The following is a 25,646-nucleotide window of genomic DNA, read 5'->3' on the forward strand; positions in this document are numbered from 1 at the left end:
TGTCATTTGTATATATGGGGAACCTGGTGAAATTCCCTCTTCATCAACACAGTTAAAGGTGCAGGAGCTTTACTAGAGGGCAGGGCACCTGCAGCTTTAACTGTGGTGATGAAAAGGAATTTTCACCAGGTTCCCCATATATATAAATGACACCTGCAGAAATTCCCTTTTCAGTAGAACTATTAAAGATGCAGGAGCCCTGTCCTCCTTTTCATAGGGTCACCCTATATCTCTTCTCTAAACCTCCGCCAGCATCCAGGGGGCAGAGACATGGGGAGGGGCAGAACTTGCAGAGGGAGCCAAGGGGAAATCTCCACGGCTCCAATGAAGCCCACGGGCCGGAGGTTCCCCATCCCTGATATATCAATCTAATCCAGCAGTATCTACTCTGGCCTCAGCTAGACCTCCGGGTCTAGCACGATGGAGGGGTGAGGATCTCGTGATATTGGTACCACGAGATCTCCCCCTCTGTTTCCACGCGGCGTGCAATGACCTCGGAGGGAGAGGACGTCGCGCCCGCCATTTTGTTTTTTTTAAAGAAAACAGAAGCAAGAAAACTTGTGCGCTAAAAGGTAGGGTTTTTTTTTTAAAAAAGAAACAACCTCTCCCTCCACCTCACCCCTGATGGGCGCAGAGCTGCTCACTGTGCCCATCAGGGTTCCCTGCTCCTCATGAGTAACCGCAAGCAGCCAGGACAAACCGCAACACCCGGATCATCCCGAGACTGCGGAAAAAGCGGGCTGAAAGGGTAGGGCAATATCCCGGGGCAAGGGTGGGATCGAGGGTGGGTGTGTCATGTGGATGCACAGGGATGGGATAAAGCCCTGTCTAGCTATGGCCTCAGACTGGTTGCAGCTCTTAGACACAGCCTGGGCCGGTGCTGAAAGCAAGCCTATTTGGGCACCTGTGAGGGGCCAACACTCTAGCACTGAGAAGGGCCTCCTGGGAGTTGCCTTTCCTCTTCCCCATTGCATCCTGCTCCTTCCGCTGCTTCTCGCTCTGGTCTAAGCAACGGAGAAAGAGGAGCAGTAGACACCATGGCCTACTCGCTCACTGGCCCTCTGCCTATCAAGCAAGGCTATTAAGGGTCTGCAGCATCTCCCCTACGAGGGAAGGTGACATCAACTGGGATTGTTTAGCTTGGAGAAAAGGAGGCAAAGGGGAGACAGGATAGACGTGTCGAAAATGATGCATGGTGCTGAGAATGTGGACAGGGAGACATTTTTCTCCCTCTCTCAAAATACTAGAACCCAAAGGGGTCATCCCGTGAAGCTGATTGGTGGGAGATCCAGGACAATAGTCACCCAATAGTCACACAGAAGAGGGCCAGGATCTCTTCTCGATCCTCCCAGAGTGCAGGACACGGAATAACGGGCTCAAGTTAAAGGAAGCCAGATTCCAGCTGGACATCAGGAAAAACTTACTGACTGTTAGAGCAGTATGGCAATGGAATCAGTTCGCTGGGGAGGTTCCTTATGGAACTGTCGATCTGTTGCTTCTAAGGCCCCTGTCATTCAGGACTTGTTTATCTCTAGGTCTCTCCACCTCCTTGCTCTTACTGAAACCTGGCTTCCTGCCCATGATACCGCCATCTCTGCTGCCCTCTCTCTTGGAGGACTCTCTTTCTCTCACACCAGTCGCCCAGAGGGTCGGGGTGGTGGTATGGGTCTTTTATTATCTAGTTTGTGCCAGTTCCAGCCGATTTCCATTCCACCATCACATTGTTTCTCCTCTTTTGAGGTACATGTGGTGAGGCTTTTCGCTCCATTGCGACTGCGGATTGCAGTTCTGTACCGCCCCCCAGGCTCATCCTCAAAATTTATCACTGATTTTGAGTCATGGATGTCCTTTTTCCTCTCTGATAACTGTCCTACTCTTATTTTGGGTGATTTCAATATTCATGTGGATGACCCTCAAGATGCTGCAGCTCTACGATTTCGCTCATTATCTTCCTCTTATGATCTTAAGCTCTGGTCTGATGCACCCACACATTCCCTTGGACACTGTTTGGATCTTGTTCTCACTCAGAATTGCTCTGTCTTGTAGTTTTCTGCTGCTGACTTCCTTTGTCAGATCATCATCTAGTTTCTTTCATGATTACTCATAATCCTCCTCCTTCACATCCTGTTTCTCGCTCGTGTCGTGATTTGCAATCTATCAATTATGAGGCTTTTTCTCAGTCTCTAGCCTCCTCTCGTCCTTCTGTCTTTTCTGCTGTCTCCTTGGACTCAGCTGTCTCCTTCTTTAATTCCTCCTTATCCTCAACTCTTGATAATCTTGCTCCTTCTACGACTCGGATAGTTCATCCTTCTCAACCCCAATCGTGGCTCACCTCTTTCATCCGCTTCCTTCGTTCTTGTTCCCGGGCAGCTGAACGCCTTTGGCATAGGACCAGGGACTGGGCGGACTTTGTCCATTACAAATTTGTACTCTCTTCTTTCTCTTCTGCCATTTCATTGGCCAAACAGCAGTATTACTCACCGTTGATCCAGTCAAATGCTAGGCATCCTCAGTGGCTCTTTGCGTCCTTCAATTCTCTTCTGAAGCCTAATCCACCATCTCTCCCTGCCTCTCTGTCTGCTAATAACTTTGCCTCTTTTTTCAATGCTAAAATCCAAACTATTCGCTCTGATCTTGCCAGCTCTGCTCCTCTTCCAGTTCCTGTCCTTCATCTGTCAGTTCCTCCTGCAAATTTCTCTGCGTTCCCTTCAGTCTCAGCTGATGAACTGTCTAGAATACTGCGCTCTTCAAAGCCATCCACTTGTTCTCGTGATCCAATTCCTTCTCGGGTCTTTATTAACCTTATCCCTGCTATCCTCCCTTCCTTGCTTCATATTATTAATTTTTCTTTGTCCTCTGGTTCATTTCCTTCTGCTTTTAAACATGCTACAGTCTCTCCTATTCTCAAAAAAACTTCTCTTGATGTGCTTTCTCTGTCTAACTACCGACCTCTCTCTCAGTTGCCTTTTGTTTCAAAGATCCTGGAGTGTGTGGTCTACTCTCGTTGTCTTGATTTTCTTTCTAGTAACTCTGCTCTGGATCCTTTTCAATCTGGATTCCGTCCTCTGCATTCCACTGAAACAGCCCTTACTAAGATTACCAATGATCTCCTTACTGCCAAGTCTAAAGGCCATTATTCCGTTCTTATTCTGCTTGATCTAACTGCAGCCTTTGACACGGTTGATCATGATCTTCTTTTGGATTCCCTTCATGACCTCGGATTTTGTGGCTCCGTCTATAACTGGTTTGCCTCCTATCTAGCGGGCCGCTCTTTCAATGTGTTGGCTAATGGCAGCTCGTCTTTCTCTTTTCCCCTTTCAGTAGGGGTTCCGCAAGGCTCGGTGCTTGGCCCGTTGCTGTTTTCTTTATACATGTTGTCCTTGAGTAATCTTATTCAACCTCATGGTCTCCAATATCATCTGTATGCCGATGATACACAATTATGTCTTTCATCTCCAGAACTTTATCCTGATTTTCATGATCGTATCTCGGCATGTCTTTCAGATATCTCAGCTTGGTTGCTTCATCACTGTTTGAAACTTAATATGGCAAAGACTGAATTGCTTGTTTTTCCTCCTAAACCTTCTCCTCATCTCTCATTCTCTCTTACTGTCAATGATGTTACAATTACTCCAGTCAAGGAAGCTCGTAGTCTTGGTTTTATATTTGATTCCTCGCTCTCCTTTATTCCACATATTGTGGCAGTAGCTAAATCCTGTCATTTTTTCCTGTATAATATTGCCAGGATTCGATCATTTTTGTCTGTCTCTTCTGCCAAGACTCTTGTTCATGCATTGGTTATTTCTCGGTTGGACTACTGCAACATTCTTCTCACTGGCCTTCCTTCTTCTCACATCAAGTTCGTTGGTTTCTGTTCACCACGCTGCTGCTAAGATCATCTTCTTGGCTCGCTGCTCTGACCATGTTACTCCACTTCTGAAATCTCTTCATTGGCTTCCAATTCACCTCAGAATCCAATATAAACTTCTCCTGTTGACCTACAAAGCTTTTCACAGCCTAGCTCCTTCCTATCTTTCCTCTCTCATCTCACACTATTGCCCCACTGGTGCTCTCTGCTCCTCTGATGCCATGCTTCTCGCCTGCCCAAGGGTCTCTCCTTCCCTTGCTCGGCTTCGTCCATTTTCTTCCGCTGCCCCTTATGCCTGGAACGCTCTTCCAGAACATTTGCGAACTTCAAGTTCAATCGCAGTTTTTAAAGCTCAACTAAAAACTTTTCTTTTTTCTAAAGTTTTTAAAACTTGATTTTGATCTGACTTTTATACTGTTAGTTTTACTCTTCCCTGTGCCTGTTCTATGATATGGTTCTATGATACGACAGGGCCCTTCCTTCTGTCAACTCTACAGTCTTTTAGCATTTAAGAAAGGTATAAAGACTGATATCTTCTGGCAGGCCTATCCAGTGGAATTTTAGGATGGTTTTAGTATGTTTTTAGTATGTTTTTTAGGAAGTTTTAACCATGTATACTATGTTTTTAATCAATATTTTATGTATTTTGTACTTAATTGTTGTTCTCAACCTCGATCGGGATGGAGAGGCAGGTAAGAAATATTATTATTATTATTATTATTATTATTATTATTATTATTTCCTGGAGCATACCTGTGCCTTCCTCTGTAAACTTGCATTCCACCTTGAGGTGCATCAGGTATCCGCTTCGCTTCAGATGAAACACCTTCGTTTTCACCAAATGAGAGAAGCAGCCGTGTGCGTCCGCCTGCATGGGGAGAAACCCAAGTGCAGTAGCAAGAATGGCACTGCAAGTAGTTTAACAGTTCACATCTTCCTTTAAAAAGACCTGGCTTAACAGATATTCCCTCTTCACAAGGAACTCTGGGAACTCTTTCTCTATTGGGCGTTGATCCAACCAGAAATGTCTTCCTGCTCTGTATCTCTCAACCACTGGGGCCAAGATGCCTGGAATTCTCAAAAATTAAAACTAAAATAAAACAACCAACAGGTTAAAACTGTTGTGATGAAGAGGGAATTTCACCAGGTCCTCTATATATACCAATGACACCTGCCGAAATTCCCTTTTCTATGCAACTGTTAAAGATACAGGAGCCCTGTTCCTCCTTTCCATAGGGTCACCCTAAATTACTGTTTTTAAAGCTCAGTTGAAAACTTCACTTTGTTCTTACTTTCACACTGTGCCTATTTGGTCTGTTCTCTTCCCTTTGTTGTTTTATTATTATTTTATTAGAATGTAAGCCCATGTGGCAGGGTGTTGCTGTTTTATTCCTTCACTATGTACAGCACCATGTACATTGATGGTGCTATAGAAATAAATAAAAAATAATATACATAACATGGCATATCTGCATCACAGACTTACACTGGTTAAATAGTAACTTCCTCCTCCCCAGAGACACCTGGGGGCAGGGACTGGCAGGAGGACCCCCACCCCAACAATACAATTTAAACTATTGTCAGTGTGAGGACACACATTCATTTTGTCTGTCCCATTACAGTAAAGAGAGGTAACGGTTTTGCAGGTATTTTAAGAGACCTCAATTGCGGTGTGGTATAGTGGCTAAGGTGTCAGACTGGGAGTTGGGAGATCCTGGGTTCGAGTCCCCACTCAGCCACAGAAACCCACTGGGTGACTCTCAGCCCAACCCACCTCACAAGGTTGTTGTTGTGAGGATAAAGTGGAGAGGAGGAGGAGGATTATGTACGCCGCCTTGGGTTCCTTGGAGGAAAAAAGGTGGGATATAAATGCAATAATAAATAAATAAATAAATTTGGTAGGGGGGACCACAACAAAATGAGTGAATACCATGCATAAAAGGAGTGTTCAGTTACATCTCCTTATTTGTTAAATCTGCACCTCACTCTTTCTCCTGGGAGCTGAAGGTGCCTTACATGGTTCTCCAACTCCAGCGTTCCATCCTCACAGGCAACCTGGTGCCCTCCAGATTTTTGGAGGACAACTGCCATAATCCCTGGCCATTGACCATACTAGCTGGGACTTATGGGAGTTGTAGGACAAAACAACTGGAGGCACCTTCTCTGGGCAGTGACTTGAGCCTCATGGCTGAGTTGAGACTTGAACAGGGGTTTCCCAAATCCTGGTCCAAAGCACCAAACCAGGAATAATGATGTTACAGGAAGCCAGATTCCGAATGTACATCAGGAAAAACCTCCTGACTGTTAGAGCAGTACAACAATGGAACCAGTGACCTAGGGAGGTTGTTGGCTCTCCCACACTAGAGACCGTCAAGAGGCAGCTGGACAACCATCTGTCAGGGATGCTTTAAGATGGATTCCTGCATTGAGCAGGGGGTTGGACTTGATGGCCTTAGAGACCCCTTCCAACTCTACTATTCTATGCTTCTCTGACAATGGAACCAGTGACCTAGGGAGGTTGTGGGCTCTCCCACACTAGAGGCCTTCAAGAGGCAGCTGGGCAACCATCTGTCAGGGATGCTTTAAGGTGGATTCCTGCATTGAGCAGGGGGTTGGACTCGATGGCCTTAGAGACCCCTTCCAACTCTGTTATTCTATGATTCTATGAACCTCTTTGAGGGCCAAATTCAATTTTGGAGACTCTCTTGAGAGTCACCACCCAAGCCTGCCCCCTCACCGGCTTACAACCGAACTGGACTCCAAAGGAAGGGGCTTTGGACACCAGAGGAAGGAAAGGATGACTGGGTAATATTTAAGGCAGTCCCCAAATGGTCTTTGTCTCTGAAAGGCCTCCGCTTCAGTCTCGGGACTCACCGTTCCACTGAACTCTTCACATACAGGTTCTATCTGTTTCCCGAAACAGTGGGCTCCATAACGGTAGTTATATCGCCGGCAAACGCTTATATTGACCAGCCCAGGGACAGGCTTCCCATAGGTGTATCTGCAGCCGGAAGCAAGCACAGCATCGATGAAATGGGAATTACAGGTTGTTGGATCCTGGATTGGATCCTGGTTTTTATTTTTCCATTGTTTTTACAATTTCCTGAGGACCTGGAAGAAGTGAGGAGTCAGCAGAACATAATCGCTTAAAGGTCAACTTTTCAGCTGGATGTTTATTGTATAATTGAATTATTGTCTAGGTTTTCCCCCCCTGCAATTGATCAATTAGTGATTGCAAGGGGTTGCATCATTGTACAGGTCTGCCTATATAAGTAGCTGTGTTTTGCGTGTTTATTATTCCTTTCATCTTACCCCATCTCGATGTGTGCTGTATTGATTGATCGTTTGTGAGTATTTGTATTTGCGCTGCCATAACTAAATTATTATATCTGTCAGTAAAGGATTTGCTTTTAACTTACAAGGAATCCTTTGCCTTATTGGTCTTTGCTGCGTTCTAAGCTGGGAGCCGCTGCTACTTCTGCTAGTCACTGGTTCAGTACTGTGATTTTCCAACACAGGTAGGTATGGAGACTGACGGGACCTGCCTCTTGTTTGATACCCTGGGAACATTTTCAGGGTGGCTTATTATCTGGGGGACCACCTTGAAGATGGCGCATTGGCACCACATGTTCCTTCATGTTATTCCCCTGTGAAGGAGTGAGCACAGTTTGCAGGCGAGGAGGAGTGGCTGTCCCGTGCACTCCTCGGTCCCTTCAGATTTATTTATTTTTTACATTCTTTTCCTGAGGCACAGACGGAGCCATTCAGCTCACGCCCGGGCCCCCGGGCACCCCGGCACCTACACCTCCTCGCATCCCACCCGGATGGTGGACCGGATTGTCCCGGAGGCCTAAGGCTTAACACCCTGGTCACTGGCTGCCAATTAGTTTCCAGGCAAAGTATAAAGTGTTAGTTATCACCTTTAAAGCCCTACATGATTTGGGTCCAGGTTACCTGTGGGATCACCTTCTCCCGTACAATCCGCCCCGCACACTCAGGTCCTCTTGGAAAAATCTACAAAATTAGGCTGATGGGTATTATCCAGAGGACCTTCTCTTCTGCTGCTCCCAGACTGTGGAATGGCCTGCTGGAGGAGATCTGTCAACTTAACAAACTTTTAGCCATTAAGAAAGCTATAAAGACTGATCTCTTCCGGCAGGCCTATCCAGTGGAATTTTAGGATGCTTTTAGGATGTTTTTTTAGGATGTTTTAACAATGTATAATCAGTATTTTTTGTATTTTATACTTACTTCTGTTCTCCACCTCGATCAAAATAGAGAGGCGGATAAGAAATAAATTTATTATTATTATTATTATTATTATTATTATTATTATTATTATTCGGACTGGCAACTGCTCTCCAGCACTTGAATGGACATACTGGGACTGAAGATTGGACCTTCTGCGTGCAAAGCACGTGCTCCGCCCCCAAACCCTGGTTCTTCTCTAATGCCCTCCTCCAGAACTTCTCACAGCCATAGGACTCAGGATACGATGATGTGATGAGTGGGATGGCATTGCCCTGAAGGTGCCCTGAGCTGCGGGATGCAGCCGGTCGCGGTGTTCTGCTCAACGCAGCTACTGTAAAAGTGTGCCTCACCACCAAAGGCCGCTTATGCCACATGCTAAGACAGCCCAACTGCAGGATGGAATAGCAGAGGTTGGTGGAAACGGGGGCATGGCATGAGAGGAAAAGCCAGCGGGGAGGGGAGCTGAGCTGGCATTAACCAAAGTTCTCCATTCCCTGGTTCCAAGTATGTGAATGAAGAAAAGAAATCCAGACTCAGCTCACTTATTGGCTGCAATAAGTCACTTCTGAAAACAAAATAGGTTTAAGGAAACAGAATAGAAACAATATGTCAAATTCTGGTGTAACTATGGCCTTAGCTAGGCTTACCTGTTAGTCCATGACGGAGGAGTGAAAACCTCACGATGGTTTTATCGCAACATCCACCCTGTGTTTACACGCAGCATGCAACGTCCTCAGATGGAGAGGTGTCACGCCGGCCATTTTGAAAAATTGCTTAAAGGAGCAGTAGTGCACGAACTCTCGTGTGCAAAAGGTAAGTTTTTTTTTTTTAAAAAAAATTACTTTCCCCATTCACCCCACCTCACCTGATGGGCCCAGTGGAGGTCCCGGGTCCTTGCAAGGAATCGTGAGGAGCCGGGACAAACTGTGGTGGCCGGCCACATGTTCCTCAGTCTTGGGCTCAGCCTGAGACTGCAGAAAAATTGGGCCTAAAAGGGAGGGCAAGATCCCGGGGCAAGGGAAAGATCATCCCTCCCTGATCCTGGGATCCCTTGTGCGTCATGTAGATGCACAGGGATCACCCCGGGATTTTGCCTGGACTAGCTAGCTCTGCCTGTGGAAATAAAATCATGTGTCCATAGAAAATTTATTTAATCATGAATCAAATATGTTCACTTAAAATTTGAACAAGCATACAACAAACATAAATCCCAAACGTATTTCGACCCACAAGGTCTTCGTCAGTGGGGAAAGAATTTTATACAGATTTAAAAAAAAACTTTATGCAAATTTAATCTAATAGGTGAGGAGAGTACTAATAGGTATTTGGCAATCAACATTTCTATTTCTGCTTTTCAGGTCCTATTGGAAATCTGTATATCTGGGGCATAAAAAACTCTTTTAAAACTTTGCAAAAAGTTTTTTAAAATCTGTATAAAATTATTTTCTCACTGGTGAAGACCTGTGGGTCGAAACGTGTTTGGGATTTATGTCGTATGGTTGTTGATCATTCTGTTCAAATTTTAAGTTTTTGCTTCATAGAATCATAGAATAGCAGAGTTGGAAGGGCCTACAAGGCCATCGAGTCCAACCCCCTGCTCAATGCAGGAATCCACCCTAAAGCATCCCTGACAGATGGTTGTCCAGCTGCCTCTTGAAGGCCTCTAGTGTGGGAGAGCCCACAACCTCCCTAGGTAACTGATTCCATTGTCGTACTGCTTTAACAGTCAGGACGTTTTTCCTGATGTCCAGCTGGAATCCAGCCTCCTTTAACTTGAGCCTATTATTCTGTGTCCTGCACTCTGGGAGGATCAAGAAGAGATCCTGGCCCTCCTCCGCACAACCCCCTCCCCCCCATGATTAAATATATTTTCTCTGGAGACATGATTTTATTTCAACAGGCATAGTTACACCAGATTTTGACACATTCTTTCTAATCAGTTTCCTTAATCCTGTTTTGTTTAAGTTAAAACTTTTTTTAATCAGATTAACCAAAGTTCTCCATTCCCAGGTTTCTAGTAGGAGAACGAAGAAAAGGAATCCAGTCTCAGCTCACTTACAGGCCGCAACAAGACACTTCTAGTTCGTCATCCATAATTGTCAGGCGCTTGGGCGCTTTCACCATAACCTCAAAGCTAGGCGGTACTACAGGGAGGAAAGAGATACCAGGAGAAACAAGAGTGAAGGACAACAACCGTACAGTTATTTCCACTCTATGTGAGAACCACTATTCCCCACCAGAGCAACTTTATTAAAATCATCATAGGAAGGAAAGGAACCTCTCGTGCCAGCACTTGAGTCATTACTGACTCCTAGAGGGACACCTGCTTTCACTGACGTTTTCTTGGTAGATTTTGTAGCGGGGTGGTTTGCCATTGCCTTCCCCAGTCGTGGCTACCTTTCCCCCAGCTAGCTGGGTACTCCTTTTACCAACCTCTGGAGGATGGAAGGCTGAGTCTACCTGAGCCGGCTGCCTGAGAACCAGCTTCCGCAGGGATCGAACTCAGGCCGTGGGGAGAGTTTCGGCTGCAGTAACTGCCGCTTACCACTCTGCGCCACACGAGGCTCTAAAATCATCATAGCCAGGCTGAAATGAAAAACCCATTTCTAAGAGCCAAGCTACATAAACAGCTGGCTAAGAGCCTGTTTCCTGATATGAAAATCTGTAGAGAGTTGTTGTTTTTAATGTAGGAGAGCATTTAAGTCAGAAGTTCCACCACGTTTTTTAGGCCTGAAGCTGGAGGCAGGTTCAGGGCATGGGGTAAAAGCTGGCAGAAGGGCCCCAGAGAAAAAGCAGGTGTGGTGCTGCTGGCTTTGCGGGCCCCACACAGGGAGAAGCCAAGGGCTGCATGTGGCCCACAGGTTAAGCACCCGTGATTTCAGCCATCAATCCCCCAATATGTAATCTGAACTGGGACAGCTGAGCCAGAGCAAAACAGATCATAAGATTTTGCTGATTATCCAGTGGTATCTTTTGCACATAAGATAGGTGGAGAAAGGAACTACAAAGCGGGGGTGGGGAGCGTCTTTACCACTCCCTGATTTCTTCCATAAAACTTCCAGGCTTTAGCTTCCAATTTCTTGGTTTTGTGGAGTTTGGACCAACATGAGATAACCTTAGCTTCTGGTCTTTTTTTAAACCGGAAAGTTTTTTGATGGTTGAATGTATATCTATGAGCATGTCCAGACGGGGCGATATCCTAGGAATCACCCTGGGATTGTCCCTGTGCATCCACATGACGCACAGGGGATTCCAGGGGCAGGGAGGGGGGATCCCTCCCTTTCCCCGGGATAACTGAGACAACTTTAATCCTGACTTTTCCCGCGGTCTCGGGATGTTTGGGGAGATGTCCCGGTGTCATCCCGGCTCCTCGTGAGTAAACGCAAAGAGCTGGGAACTGGCCATGGGGCACAGAGATCTTTAGGATCTCCGTGCCTATCGGGGGTGTGAGGGGGGAGCAGGGTCTTTTATTAAAACAACAACACACAACTCTACTTTTAGCAATCGAGCACTCATTTTTGATAAAAAAAAAATGGTGTGTGCGATGTCCTATTCCTCCCACGACGTCGTGCGCCACATGTAGACTGAGGGGCAGGACCTCACCATCACCATGTCGTGAGATCCTCCCCCCACCCATCCCTAGGTCTAGACATGCCCTATCTCTCTCTATATTCCGTTTTAACATGCTTCGCTCCATCAAGCAGTGCAGAGGACAAATCAGCGGAAATGGAGCATGGCCATCTCATCACCTGGTGCAAGAGGAACTGAGCCTTCTTACCGTATTCTTTCACTTCAAAGCGATGTCCAATAGATGGACTGCTGGAGGCTCTCTGTACCACCACCTTGTAGGTGCCTTGGGCAGGCTCAGAAGCAAGAGGAAAGGAGAGTTGGGTGAGCCCCACGTCGAGCTGTACGTCTCGCCACTGGGCCAAGCGGTTTCCCTTGGGGTCCTGGAAGTCACAAGAGGACATAACCACAATGTTAAACACAGCAATGGGGGGGGGTGAGGTTATCGCTTCCGCTGCTGCCTCTGCTGCTGCTGAACCTAAGTCGTACAACACCCTAGAGTCAATTCTCATTGTCCAGGGCCAGATCTACACCTTGCGTCATATCAAAACAATCCCATCACGGTGACGCTACATCCCTCTGGCGCATTTATACCTCGTGGCACGCAGAGTGATGTCTGTTGCGGCGTTTGGGATAACGCGGGGGAGGTAAGGCTAGAAAAGCGGAATGCATAATGTGCCCCCACGGTTTTCCATGCAATTCAAAACTGATAAAAAGAGCTAGGTTTGGGACCCAGGGCATGGCTAGACAGGGTGATATCCCAAGGATCATCCCGGGATCATCCCTTTGCGCACACATGTTGCACAGGGGATCCCGGGATCAGGGAGAGATGATTCCTCCCATTCCCCAGGATATCACCCTGCCCTTCTATCCTGACTTTTCCCACAGTCCCAGGATGATCCCGAGACCGTGGGACATGTGGCTGTGCATCCCATTTTCATCCCAGCTCCTTGCAAGTAACAGCGAGGAGCCGGGAACCGGGCATGGAGCTCCTCATGACCTCCGTGCCCATCAGGGGTGGGGTGGGGGGAACATGTCTAATTTTTATTTTTTTAAAAACTTACCTTTGTGCAGGAGCGCTCCTGCGGCCTTTTTCGATTAAAAATAATAATAAACAAAATGGTGGGCGCGACATCCTACATCCTCCCGGGACGTTGCGTGCCACATGTAGGCAGAGGGCGACAATCCCGGAAGTAGGTAAAGTCCGGGATCGCCCCCTCTCTGGCCCTCTACACCCACAAGTGTAGACATGCCCCTGGCTATTTGAAGGACTGCCTCCACCCATATCAGCCTGCCCACACTTTAAGATCAGAAAGACAGGCCCTTCTTGTTTGCCCACCTGTGAGAGCAATCAGGTGGGCATCCTCACAGGAGAGAGCCTTTTCTGCGGTGGCCCCAAACCTCTGGAACAAACTTCTGTCAGAGGCCCACCCTGTACCTTCCTTGCAGGCTCTTAAGAAGGCCTTAAAAACATTTTATTTTACAATGACCTTCCCGTGATGTATACCATTCTTGCTGTTCTTGTTGTCTTGCCGGTATTATTGTTTTAATTGCTGTTTGGGGTCAGGTTATTTGAAGGAACGCCTCCTCCCATACGTACCTGCCCGGACCTTAAGATCATCTACAGGGGCCCTTCTCCGTGAGCCCCTGCCAAAGGAAGTGAGGCAGGTGGCTACTAGGAGGAGGGCCTTCTCCGCTGTGGCACCCTGGTTGTGGAATGAGCCCCCCAGAGAGGTCGGCTTGGCACCTACACTGTACTCTTTTCGTCGCCAGCTGAAGACCTTTTTATTTTCTCAGTATTTTAACATTTAATTTTAACTTAAATTTAAATTTTACAGTTCTAACTCTGTATTTTAATCTTATATCAATTTTGCTGTGTGGTTTCATCCGGGTTGTGCTTTTTATACTGTATTTTGTATTTGTGTTTTTAACCTGTTGGTTGTTTTATTATGGTTTTAATTTTTGTGAACCTCCCAGAGAGTTTTGGCTATTGGGCGATATAAAAATGTAATAAAGAAAATAAAAATAAAATAAATTAATATTTCATTGGAAACATGTTTTTATTGCTTTCAGTATTTTAATATTTTATTGTTTTTAATATACTATGTATTTTATTGTTGTAAGCTGCCTTGTGAGGGTCCCTGCCCTGAAAGGCGGCCAAGAAATGTTTTAAATAAATACATAATATAGTGTAGATTGAGCCCAGCATAGAATCAGTCGGAAGGGGGCTACAAGGCCATCGAGTCCAACCCCCTGCTCAATGCAGGAATCCACCCTAAAGCATCCCTGACAGATGGTTGTCCAGCTGCCTCTTGAAGGCCTCTAGTGTGGGAGAGCCCACAACCTCCCTAGGGAACTGATACCATTGTTGTACTGCTCTAACAGTCAGGAAGTTTTTCCTGATGTCTAGCTGGAATCTGGCTTCCTTTAACTTGAGCCTGTTATTCCGTGTCCTGCACTATGACCGCCACCACACTATGACCACCACCACCACAGTATTACTGTATTGTAGCTGCCGGTGCTGGCCCTACCATTAACCCACGGGTGTGGAACCTCTGGCCCAGGAGCCAAATCCGGCCCTCCTGAGATTCTAATCTGGCCCTTCAGAGTTCCTCAGGTGGCCACGCTGTGTTCCCAAGCCCCACCCCCTTCCCAACCACTGATCATCTGGTGGTTTTCCAGTTTATACACACCCATCCTAGAAATTCACTATTTCTGCTGCTGCTGCTTTTACTCCACACAACAATTATTCCCCTTCTAAAAGGTTGAAATGCCTCTCTTGAGCCTTAGTTACTGACCATGACCCTGTTCAGATGACACGCTAAGCCACAGTGGTTAAGCACTATTTGGGTGACCATATGGAAAGGAGGACAGGGCTCCTGTATCTTTAACTGTTGTGATAAAGTGGGAATTTGTACGCATGCAGCACCTGGTGAAATAAAATAAACGTAGCTACATAAATTTGAATATATTATTTCAATGCATGCGTACACACACACACACACACACACACACACACACACATACAGATTTCTGTGAATTATGCATAAACATCAACAAAACTAGATCAAATATCCAAGTTGCATTTAGCACAGATCCCATTAAGTTAAATGGAACTTACTGCAAAAGAGTTCAGTTTCAGATTGCAGATGCATGGTTAATGTTTAAATCTCTCTGTCCTGTTTGTTTGTTTTCTTCCAATGTATCACATAAAAAGTCTATTTGCTCTAGATATACCCAAGGTCTGATCCATTGGAAGCCCAAAGGCAGATAAAACTGTGTGAATGACATTGCAGGCACTGGCTTGGGGAAAGAGGATCAGGTTCTGGGGACACCATGGAAAATTCCCACTGGGACACTAAAGTATCAGAGAATCGTAGGTTATTACTGCAATTTGCATGGAATTGCAGGTAACTGCACAATTCTACATGGAATCCTACAGAACGAAGAGGTTCTGGCGATCAGAATTTGGGGACTGCAGCAAAGGTGAGCTTTGTCCCCCCAAATGGACTATTTAAGGCAAGGGGGAAGAAATGAATGCCCTCCAGATGTTTCGGCCTAGAATTCCCATAATCCCACAGCAATGCCTATGCTAGTCAGGGCTGATGGAGCCATAGGCCAGAACATCTGGAGGTCCATAGATTGACCATCCCTCACTTAAGAAACTTTCGTTCATAATCCTATGCATGTTTAGACTGGGAAAAAGTCATACAACTCCCAGCATGCCTCAGTCAACATGGCAGTGTGAAGGGATGCTGGGAATTGTAGGACTTTCTATCCATCTAAACTTGGATGGGATTGCACCCTTGTAGAACGAACAGCCTCACAAGCAGGGCTAACAGACACACCGGGTTTTAGGGTGCTGTCGCCTCACTAGTTGTCAGACACCGACCCACTTTTATTCCCTGGCTTTCTGAGATCGCTATTTTCCTGTTGTGGCAGAGAAACCAGGACCTCAGCAGCAAATGCCCCCAACCCTAACTCCAACCCCTGTGATCCCTAGATTTCAGCTGAATAAGCCACGTACCTCGATGTAAACCAAAGGAAACTGTGGAGACAAAAAATAGGAGAAAGAAGAGACAGGAATGAATGAAAAACTACACACAAGAGCTATGTATATTAAGGCAGAGAGCCTTTACCACGTTCTGTCATTCTAAGTAGCTGAATTGTAGCAGTTCAAAATGTTGATACTGAGGTACAATAGCCATTTATTTTTATTTATTTATTTATTTATTTATTACATTTTTATACCGCCCAATAGCCGAAGCTCTCTGGGCGGTTCACAAAAATTTGAGTGGTTTAGTGCCCACTCCAGACATCCTCCTTTTATACTACTACTACTACTACTACTACTACTACTACTACTACTAGATATAGTGCTTTGCTACAAAGTGTTGTCCCTGTAATTCTGATAAAAGACCTTAACTGGATTTTAAAAGAATATAACAATAGAACCTAAAAATAAAACCCATATAAAATGTGTAGTGGTAGGGTGACCGTATGAAAAGGAGGACAGGGCTCCTGTATCTTTAACAGTTGCATAGAAAAGGGAATTTCAGCAGGTGTCATTTTTGTATATATGGAGAACCTGGTGAAATTCCCTCTTCATCACCACAGTTAAAGCTGCAGGAGCTCTACTAGAGTGACCAGGTTTAAAAGAGGGCAGGGCAACCTTCAGGGGCCCACTGACAAGATTCTCATCCTCTTTACCATTGCAACCTGGTGGATCACCTAGGGTGACCATCTGGAATGGAGGATAGAGCTCTTGTATCTTTAACAGTTGTACAGAAAAGAGAAGTTCAGCAGGTGTCATTTGTATGCATGCAGCACCTGGCGTGATTCCCTCTTCATCACAACCATTAAAGCCACAGGAGCCCTGCCTAGTGTGACCAGATACAAAAGAGGGCAGGGCTCCTGCACCTTTAACGGTTGTGATGAAGAGGGAATCTCGCCAGATGCTGCATGCATACAAATGACACCTGCTGAAATTCCCTTTTCTATGCAACTGTTAAAGATACAGGAGTCCTGTCCTCCTTTCCATATGGTCACCCTAGACAGCATGCTAGTCTAGGAATGCAACTGCCTGACCATGTTCAGATGACACGCTAACCACGGTGGTTAAGCATTTTGAGCAAAACATTTTGGCTTAGCATGTCATGTGAACCATTCCTAACCATAGTGGCTATGTATGTAACACCCACCAACAGGATATCATGCTGCAGAAACAGACGAGTGTAACGTTAAGCCAACATCATGGTCAGGAGCATTAGAATTAGGGAGACCATATGAAAAGGAGGACAGGGCTCCTGTATCTTTAACAGTTGTACAGAAAATGAAATTTCAGCAGGCATCATTTGTATGCATGCAGCACCTGGTGAAGCTCCTTCTTCATCACAACAGTTACAGCTGCAGGAGCCTTGCCATCTTTTGTATCTGGTTCACTAGGCAGGGCTCCTGCAGCTCTAACAGTTGTGATGAAGAGGGAATTTCACCAGGTGCTGCATGCAGAAATAACACGGTGAAATTCCCCTTTCAGTACAACTGCTAAATATACGGGAGCCCGGTCCTTCTTTTCACAGGGTCACCCTACAGTAGCACCTGTTGACAATGGAAGTAAGAATCATAGAATCATAGAATAGCAGAGTTGGAAGGGGCCTACAAGGCCATCAAGCCCAAACCCCCCCCAGCTCAATGCAGAAATCCATCCTAAAGCATACCTGACAGATGGTTGTCCAGCTGTCTCTTGAAGGCCTCTAGTGTGGGAGAGCCCACAATCTCCTTAGGTAACTGATTCCATTGTCATACTGCTCTAACAGTCAGGATGTTTTTCCTGATGTCCAGCCAGAATCTGGCTTCCTGTCACTTGAGCCCATTATTCCGTGTCCTGCACTCTGGGAGGATCGAGAAGAGATCCTGGCCCTCCTCTGTGTTACAACCTTTCAAGTATTTGAAGAGTGCTATCATGTCTCCCCTCCATCTTCTCTTCTCCAGGCTAAACATGCCCAGTTCTTTCAGTCTCTCTTCACAGGGCTGTTTCCATACCCCTGATCATCATGGTTGCTCTCCTCTGAACATAAGTCTCATCTCCTCTGAAGATAAGACTCACTGAAGGAGGGGACCCATTGTGGGTATCTGGGCCAAGGGAGCTCAAATCCTGGAGCCGGCACTGAGCAAAGTGGTCTATCTAAGCAGCTGCACAAATTTGATTGTTTTTTTAAAAGGCAGCCTAACAGCTGGTGGTGTGAATTGATCTAGACATGACTCTTGTGTTGTTTTTTAGTCTTTTAAATATTGGTGTTGTCCGTTATGTTTTTAACTGTTCCTATGGCATTTTAGTATTTTTAACTGTTTGTAATCTGCCCAGAGCATGTTGGTTACGGGGCAGATGAAAAAATATATAAATAAAATAAAATAAAATGATGGAACTTACCTTCTCGTTTATGGGATGGAAATCTTCATCCAGACAAACGATGCGGAACTGAACTGGGAAAGGAAGAAAGGAAGCGTTTCAACGCGACTCTGCAGCCACGTGGGCGGGCGGGCTTGGCGTCTGCATGTCAGGGCTCCATGGCGGAGCGCATGCGCGGCATGCGGAAAGTCCCCTGGCAGCATCTCCCTCACCAAAAGAAGACATGGGCCTAGTCTGGAAACTTCAACTACTTCAAAATATGGCAGCCAGGCTGGTCACCAGTACACTTAGGGGTGACCACATTACACCAGTTTTAAAATATCTTCACGGGCTGCCAATTAGTTTCTGAGCAAAGTATAAAGTGTTGGTTATTGCCTTTAAAACCCTATATGATTGGGGTCCAGGCTAGCTGCAGGATCGCCTTCTCCTGTACAATCCGCCCCGCACACTCAGGTCCTCTGGGAAGAATCCACTTCAGCTAGCAAAAACTAGATTAACAACTGTTACCCAGGGGACCTTCTCTTCTGCTGCTCCCAGGCTGTGGAATGGCCTGCCGGAGGAGACTCGTCAGCTTGACAGTCTTTTAGCATTCAAGAAAGCTATAAAGACTGATCTCTTCCGGCAGGGCTATCCAGTGGAATTTTAGGATGTTTTTAGAATGGTTTTAGGATGTTTTAACAATGAATATTATGTTTTAATTCAGTTTTATGTATTTATATTTACTGTTGTTCCCTGCCTTGATCAGAATGGAGAGGTGGGTAAGAAATAAATTTGATGATGATGTGTGAATCCATAGGCGTTTCTTTCTCTTGTCTCTCTAGTCTCTCTGGCTGACGCAGCTGGTCTCATAAATAGCATGAGCCAGAGGTACCAACCCAGGCCTTTCCCTAGAGGTGAACAAGAAGTGGCATGGCAGAGGCAGGGCTGGAAGGGAAGCCGCTCTCCATCACATCATTTTCTTAGCAGGGACAATGATGGCATCTGCCACACTCCCTGTTCCCTCTGAGCTTGGCTGCAATCTTCACAATAGCTCTGTGTGTGCGTGTGTGTGTGTGTGTGTGTGTGTGTGTGTGTGTGTGTGTATTTTCCCAAGATATTGGTCTTGCTTGTACGTAACAATAAGTCACCATGGGTTAAACTCCCACCAGGGCTTGGCAGAGTGCGCTTGCCGCCATTTTGAATATGCAAGTGCCGGTGTGCTCATAGCTTGCTGTGTTGTGCGAACCCAATGTCGTGGGTTGTTTTGAGGGAGCAGACAACTTTCAAATGATCCATACTTTGTTTTAGGGTTATGTAGGCCCCCGCGAACAGCCCATGATGCTGGGTCTGCACAACACGGCAACCTATGAGCACACTGACGCTGTTGTATTCAAAATGGCGGCCGGTGCATTCTGCGAAGTGCTTGGCAAACTACAGGGGCGCCCGCAGGCCCCGGGACAACACAACAGCACCCACAGCGAAAATAGGCCAGCAGGCGTGGTGCCATGCAAACTGGGACATTGTTTTCTGCAATCCCTGTTGCAAGGCAACGTACTTTGGGGCGGCTTGGTCTTGAATGGGCGATTAAGAAGCAGGAGCCTTACAAAAGACACTCTTGGTGCAGGCAAAAGCTGGCTTGCTAAGAGGGATCCACACAGCCGCTGGAATGTTTGGTCCCTCCTTGGGGGCGTGGCTATGGGGACTGTCAGGATGAGCAACTACACTCCGCTGCTATCGACGAGGCAACAAAGAACGTGTCTCCAGGCCCGGGGAGGACCAACGTGGCCACCGACAGGACTCGTCCGAAGAGGCTTTGGGCGGTTCGCAAAGGTGACGCAGGATTTGCCAAGTGTCCTTTCCCCACTGGAGCCTCTCCTGCTTACCTTCCTGTCCAGGCTTGTAGACGGGTTTGTCCGTCTGGACGAAGACCAGGCCCTCCACGTTCTTGACCAGCACTGTTTTCCGGCTCCAAAAACGCAACGTCTCCCCCTCCACCAGCACGGTGAGAAACACCTTTGTGGCACCTGGACTGGTCCATTTGGGAATCTGCAGCACAGGAAAGGAGGAAGTCAGCGGCCTTCATAGAATCATAGAAGAGTAGAGTTGGAAGGGTCCTATAAGGCCATCGAGTCCAACCCCCTGCTCAATGCAGGAATCCACCCTAAAGCATCCCTGACAGATGGTTGTCCAGCTGCCTCTTGAAGGCCTCTAGTATGGGAGAGCCCACAACCTCCCTAGGTCACTGGTTCTATTGTCGTGCTGCTCTAATAGTCAGGAGGTTTTTCCTGATGTTCACCTGGAATCTGGCTTCCTGTACATTGAACCCATTATTCCGTGTCCTGCACTCTGGGAGGATCGAGAAGAGATCCTGGCCCTCCTCTGTGTGACAAGTATTTGAAGAGTGCTCTCATGTCTCCCCTCAGCCTTCTCTACTCCAGGCTAAACATGCCCAGTTCTTTCAGTCTCTCTTCATAGGGCTTTGTTTCCAGACCCCTGATCATCCTGGTTGCCCTCCTCTGAACATGCTCCAGCTTGTCTGTGTCCTTCTTGAATTGTGGAGCCCAGAACTGGACGCAATACTCTAGATGAGGCCCAACCAGGGCCGAATAGAGAGGAACCAGTACCTCACTCGATTTGGAAGCTATACTTCTATTAATGCAGCCCAAATAGTTTTTGCCTTTCTTGCAGCCATATCACACTGTTGGCTCATATTCAGCTTGTGATCTTAGGCCATTGGGCCAAATCTGGCCCACCTTAGCTTTCCGCAGACAGTGACTCCCCTTCCCTGACTGCCGCTTTGCCAAGTTTTGGTCAGCCTTTCCCATTCTAAAATGTTGAAAAGCCCCACTTTAAGCTTTCACCTAAAATAAGGTGGCATTCTGGGTATTTTTTTTTTATTTTGGACCTGCCCGCTTTCGTCTTAGGTCCTGCCCACCACTGGAATGTGCCCCCCTAGAAGTGTCTCTGATATAGAATTTCAGTAGAAAGAGATTTGACTAGGGTGACCATATGAAAAGGACAGGGCTCCTGTATCTTTAACAGTTGTATTAAAAAGGGAATTTCAGCAGGTGTCATTTGTATATATGGAGAACCTGGTGAAATTTCCTCTTCATCACCACAGTTAAAGCTGCAGGTGCCCTGCCCTCTCTTAAATCTGGTCACAGTATAGCTGCAGTATAGCTCCTGCAGCTTTAACTGTGGTGATGAAGAAGGAATTTCACAAGGTTCTCCATATATACAAATGACACCTGCTGAAATTCCCTTTTCTATGCAACTGTTAAAGATACAGGAGTCCTGTCCTCCTTTTCATATGGTTAAAGATACAGGAGCCCTGCCCTCTTTTGTACCTGGTCTCAGTATAGCTACAGTATAGCTCCTGCAGCTTTAACTGTGGTGATGAAGAAGGAATTTCACCAGGTTCTCCATATATACAAATGACACCTGCTGAAATTCCCTTTTCTATGCAACTGTTAAAGATACAGGAGCCCTGTCCTCCTTTCCATAGGGTCACCCTACACACACACACCAGACCGTTCCTCTACCTATTGTGTGAACAGGATTTTAACTTTGCGACTTGATGTTCTCCTGTCAGCTCTTGCAACTAGTTCTGACCAAATGTTTTTCCTGGCCATCCAGCCTGGTAAAGAATCCCGTGTAGCCTGAAAGCTTGCACACTGGCCGATCCTACTATGGAATGCTTCTTAATTGTGCGTTGCTTCTTTTTATTGTTTCAAGGAGCACTGGATTAGAAAAGGCAGGGTAAAAATGATGTATTATCACTTATTCCTAGATATTACATTTCTGAGTCATTTTTTACTGTTGCACAGCGCAGTCACGGCATTTCTTGGCAGAATACCTGGGAACACGCGGTTCAGATGAGAAACAGAAAACAGCGCACGAGATACTCTCACCTTGAATGGGACACACTCGAAAACATCTTTCTCTGTCGTCACTTCTCTGAGGCTTCTGTTCTCTGCTCCATATTCTAGTGTGACACTCAGGGTGACCGACTCGTTCAGGTGGCTCAGCTGGACGCAGATTTTCTCAGAGGTCTCCGTGTGGATCAGGACAGGCACCAGGACCAAATACTGTCTGGAGAACGGAAGTGGGAGGGAAGAGTTCCTGTCACAGGACTAGGAGGACGGTGGGTGTCTTACAGAATCATAGAATCATAGAATAGCAGAGTTGGAAGGGGCCTACAAGGCCATCGAGTCCAACCCCCTGCTCAATGCAGGAATCCACCCTAAAGCATCCCTGACAGATGCTTGTCCAGCTGCCTCTTGAAGGCCTCTAGTGTGGGAGAGCCCACAACCTCCCTAGGTAACTCATTCCATCGTCGTACTGCTCTAACAGGAAGTTTTTCCTGATGTCCAGCTGGAATCTGGCTTTTTGCTTATCTTTAGCAAAGCTACAACAATCCACGGTTCAAATTCTAAGGTCAGAGTGGGTTTCGCCATCTCCATCACCTCTCACTGCACAGTGGTGGTTTCAAATTCAGAGAAAGAATAGTTGAAAGAAAGACCTCTCAGTCGGCCGTTCACCTACCATCTCAGAGGCAACGGCAGTTTGAAAGAAGGACCTCTGTGGGTAGTGTAGATGCTCATCCCACTTTTGCCTCTGGTTAAACAGGCTTGGTGGGTTCATAGAATCGTAGAGTTGGAAGTGTCCTATAAGGCCATCGAGTCCAACCCCCTGCTCAATGCAGTAATCCACCCTAAAGCATCCCTGACAGATGGCAGTCCTGCTGCCTCTTGAAGACCTCGAGGGTGGGAAAGCCCACAACCTCCCTAGGTCATTTGTCCCATCGTCATGCTGCTCTAACAGTCAGGAAGTTTTTCCGGATGTCCAGCCAGAATCTGGCTTCCTGTAATTTCAGCCTTTTATTCCATGTCCTGCACTTTGGGAGGATCGAGATTAGATCCTGGCCCTCCTCTGTGTGACAACCTTTCAAGTATTTGAAAAGTGCTCTCATGTCTCCTCACAATCTTCTCTTCTCCAGGCTAAACATGCCCAGTTCTTTCAATCTCTCCTCATAGGGCTTTGTTTCCAGACCCCTGATCATCCTGGTCGCCCTCCTCTGAACACGCTCCAGCTTGTCTGCGTCCTTCTTGAATTGTAGTGACCAGACCTGGACGCAATACTCAAGATTGAATTTGCGACTGAATTTGAGAACTACAAGTTCAATCGCAGTTTTTAAAGCTCAGCTAAAAACTTTTTTTCTAAAGCTTTTAAAACCTGATTTTGATCTTACTTTTATACTGTTAGTTTTTCTCTATCCTGTTCGTGTTTGGTGCATTCTCTTCCCCTTCTTATTGTTTTATTATGATTCTATTAGAATGTAAGCCTTTGCGGCAGGGTTTTGCTATTTTATTGTTTTACTCTGTACAGCACCATGTACATTGATGGTGCTATATAAATAAATAAATAAATAAATAATAAGGTGAGGCCTAACCAGGGCCGAATAGAGAGGAACCAGGACCTCACTTGATTTGGAAGCTATACTTCTATTAATGCAGCCCAAAATAGCATTTGCCTTTCTTGCAGCTATATCGCACTGTTGGCTCATATTCAGCTTGCGATCTACAGCAATTCCAAGATTCTTCTCGTTTGTAGTATTGCTGAGCCAAGTATCCCCCATCTTGTAACTGTGCCTTTGGTTTCTATTTCCTAGATGTAGAACACAGATGGGTCTAAGAGTACCAGTTGTAGAGAAAAGGGATTTTCAGCAGGTGTCATTTGTATGCATACAGCATCTGATGAAATTCCCTCTTCTCACAATAGTTAAAGCTGCAGGCGGCCTCCTCTCCTTTGTCAAGAGGGCAGGACTCCTGCAGCTTTTACTGTTATGACGAAGACAAAATTTCACCAGGTGCTACATGCATTCAAATGACACTTGCTGAAATTCCCTTTTCTATACAACTTAAAAGATACAGGAGCCCTGTCCTCCTTTTCATATGGTCACCCTACCACTGGGTGACTTTGTGTCAGACACAGACTCTCAGCCCAACCTTCCTCACAGGGTTGTTGTTGTGATTATAAAATGGAGCAGAGGAGGAGGATTATGTATGCCGCCTTCGGTTCCTTGCAGGAAAAAAGGCAGGATATAAATGTAATAATAATAATAATAATAATAATAATAATAATAATAATAATAATAATAATAATAATAATAATGTTGTGACCCTATGAAAAGGAGGACAGGGCTCCTGTATCTTTAACAGTTGCATAGAAAAGGGAATTTCAGCAGGTGTCATTTGTATGCATGTCGCACCTGATGAAATTTCCTCTTCATCACCACAGTTAAAGCTGCAGGAGCTATACTAGAGTGACCAGATTTAAAAGAGGGCACGGCACCTGCAGCTTTCACTGTTGTGATGAAGAGGGAATTTCACCAGGTTCTCCATATACACAAATGACACCTGCTGAAATCTCCTTTTCAATACAACTGTTAAAGATACAGGAGCCCTGTCCTCCTTTTCATATGGTCACCCTAATAATAATAATAATAATAATAATAATAATAATAATAAGAAGAAGAAGAAGAAGAAGAAGAAAGAAAGAAAGAGATAGCCATTTCCTCATAAGGCAATATTAAACCAGAAGACCTAACACTGACGGGGTTCAAGCCAGAGTTGAAGGCTGGTTCGGAAGCGAACCCTGCCACTCACCCTCCCCAAGTTTGGACAACACGATAACCTGCACCCGGCAAGGGTAATTCTGGGGGCACTGCCATGGGTAGGAGGGGGTGGGGAAGTCCATTTCTACCAGTGCAACTGATCCAGCTTAAATCCGGATCCAAACCTTTGTCAGCCCCTCTGCGCAGCATTACAGAGGGGGGGGGGAGATTCACACCGCTAATTTCTTTGCAGATGGAATTCGCGGCTGCTTCTTGTGGCAGTGAATACCATGGGTCAAACACCAGTAGCGCTAATTCACTGCTCTGTAAAGCTGTGCAGAGAGACTTGGGGTTTGCTCTCCGGAGGCGGGGAGAGTCTGAGAAACCCAGCAAGCGGCTTACGGTTCTGGGGCGGATGCCGCGGTGTCCCAAGGAAGGAAAAAGAGGAGCAGGAGAAAGCTGGTGAATCCCCCGAGTCTCCGTCCCGTCCCCATGGTGCTGACAGGGCGGCCTGTGGTTGGATCAGACGGAGGCAGAAACTGGATCTTTGCACCTCTGGCTGCTCCCTCTTCTGCCAGCCTGGCAGTACCCTTTATAGCAGCTCCCTGCCATGTTGCCCACAAGGCGGAGGAGAAAAGAAAAAGGCGGGGAGAGCGACATTGCGACAATCAAGACCAGAGGCTGGACGTTCTGCCAAAAGAGTACACAGAAAATCCCTTGGCAAGCAAACAGGGAAGCAAGGAGAGGGCATTGACAGTTAGGGATGTGCTCTGCTCCGATTAGAATCGGAGAATCAGAAGCGAATTGGCCTGCTCCGCCTTGCCCAGAGGCGGAGTAGAAGTGGACCCCGGAGCCTTAGAAGCATGGCGAAGAGAAGCGGCCATAGGAGAAGCATTTCTCTTTTCGCGGAGCGCTCCGCCCGCCATTTTGGATCATTTCGCCCATAGGATTGCATT

At 46.3% G+C, this 25,646-nt stretch overlaps 1 protein-coding gene across 1 annotated transcript in view; it reads right to left on the reverse strand.

Annotated features, from left to right (window-relative positions):
* Positions 1 to 25,262, reverse strand: part of LOC134396117 (alpha-2-macroglobulin-like) — a 90,161-nt gene extending 64,899 nt beyond the window's left edge. The window contains exons 1-9 of the mRNA XM_063122479.1: positions 25,093 to 25,262; positions 21,986 to 22,166; positions 19,958 to 20,120; positions 18,117 to 18,169; positions 15,714 to 15,734; positions 11,898 to 12,069; positions 10,179 to 10,263; positions 6,743 to 6,869; positions 4,622 to 4,736 (exon numbers count right to left, since the gene is read on the reverse strand). Of these exons, the coding sequence (XP_062978549.1) occupies positions 4,622 to 4,736; positions 6,743 to 6,869; positions 10,179 to 10,263; positions 11,898 to 12,069; positions 15,714 to 15,734; positions 18,117 to 18,169; positions 19,958 to 20,120; positions 21,986 to 22,166; positions 25,093 to 25,184 (1,009 nt within the window). The 5' untranslated portion in view covers positions 25,185 to 25,262. The remainder of the gene's footprint in view (positions 1 to 4,621; positions 4,737 to 6,742; positions 6,870 to 10,178; positions 10,264 to 11,897; positions 12,070 to 15,713; positions 15,735 to 18,116; positions 18,170 to 19,957; positions 20,121 to 21,985; positions 22,167 to 25,092) is intronic.
* Between the last annotated feature and the right edge of the window lie 384 nt (positions 25,263 to 25,646).

The sequence above is a fragment of the Elgaria multicarinata genome, chromosome 3 (genome assembly GCF_023053635.1).
Source record: "Elgaria multicarinata webbii isolate HBS135686 ecotype San Diego chromosome 3, rElgMul1.1.pri, whole genome shotgun sequence".
In the NCBI taxonomy this organism is placed as follows: Eukaryota; Metazoa; Chordata; class Lepidosauria; order Squamata; family Anguidae; genus Elgaria; species Elgaria multicarinata.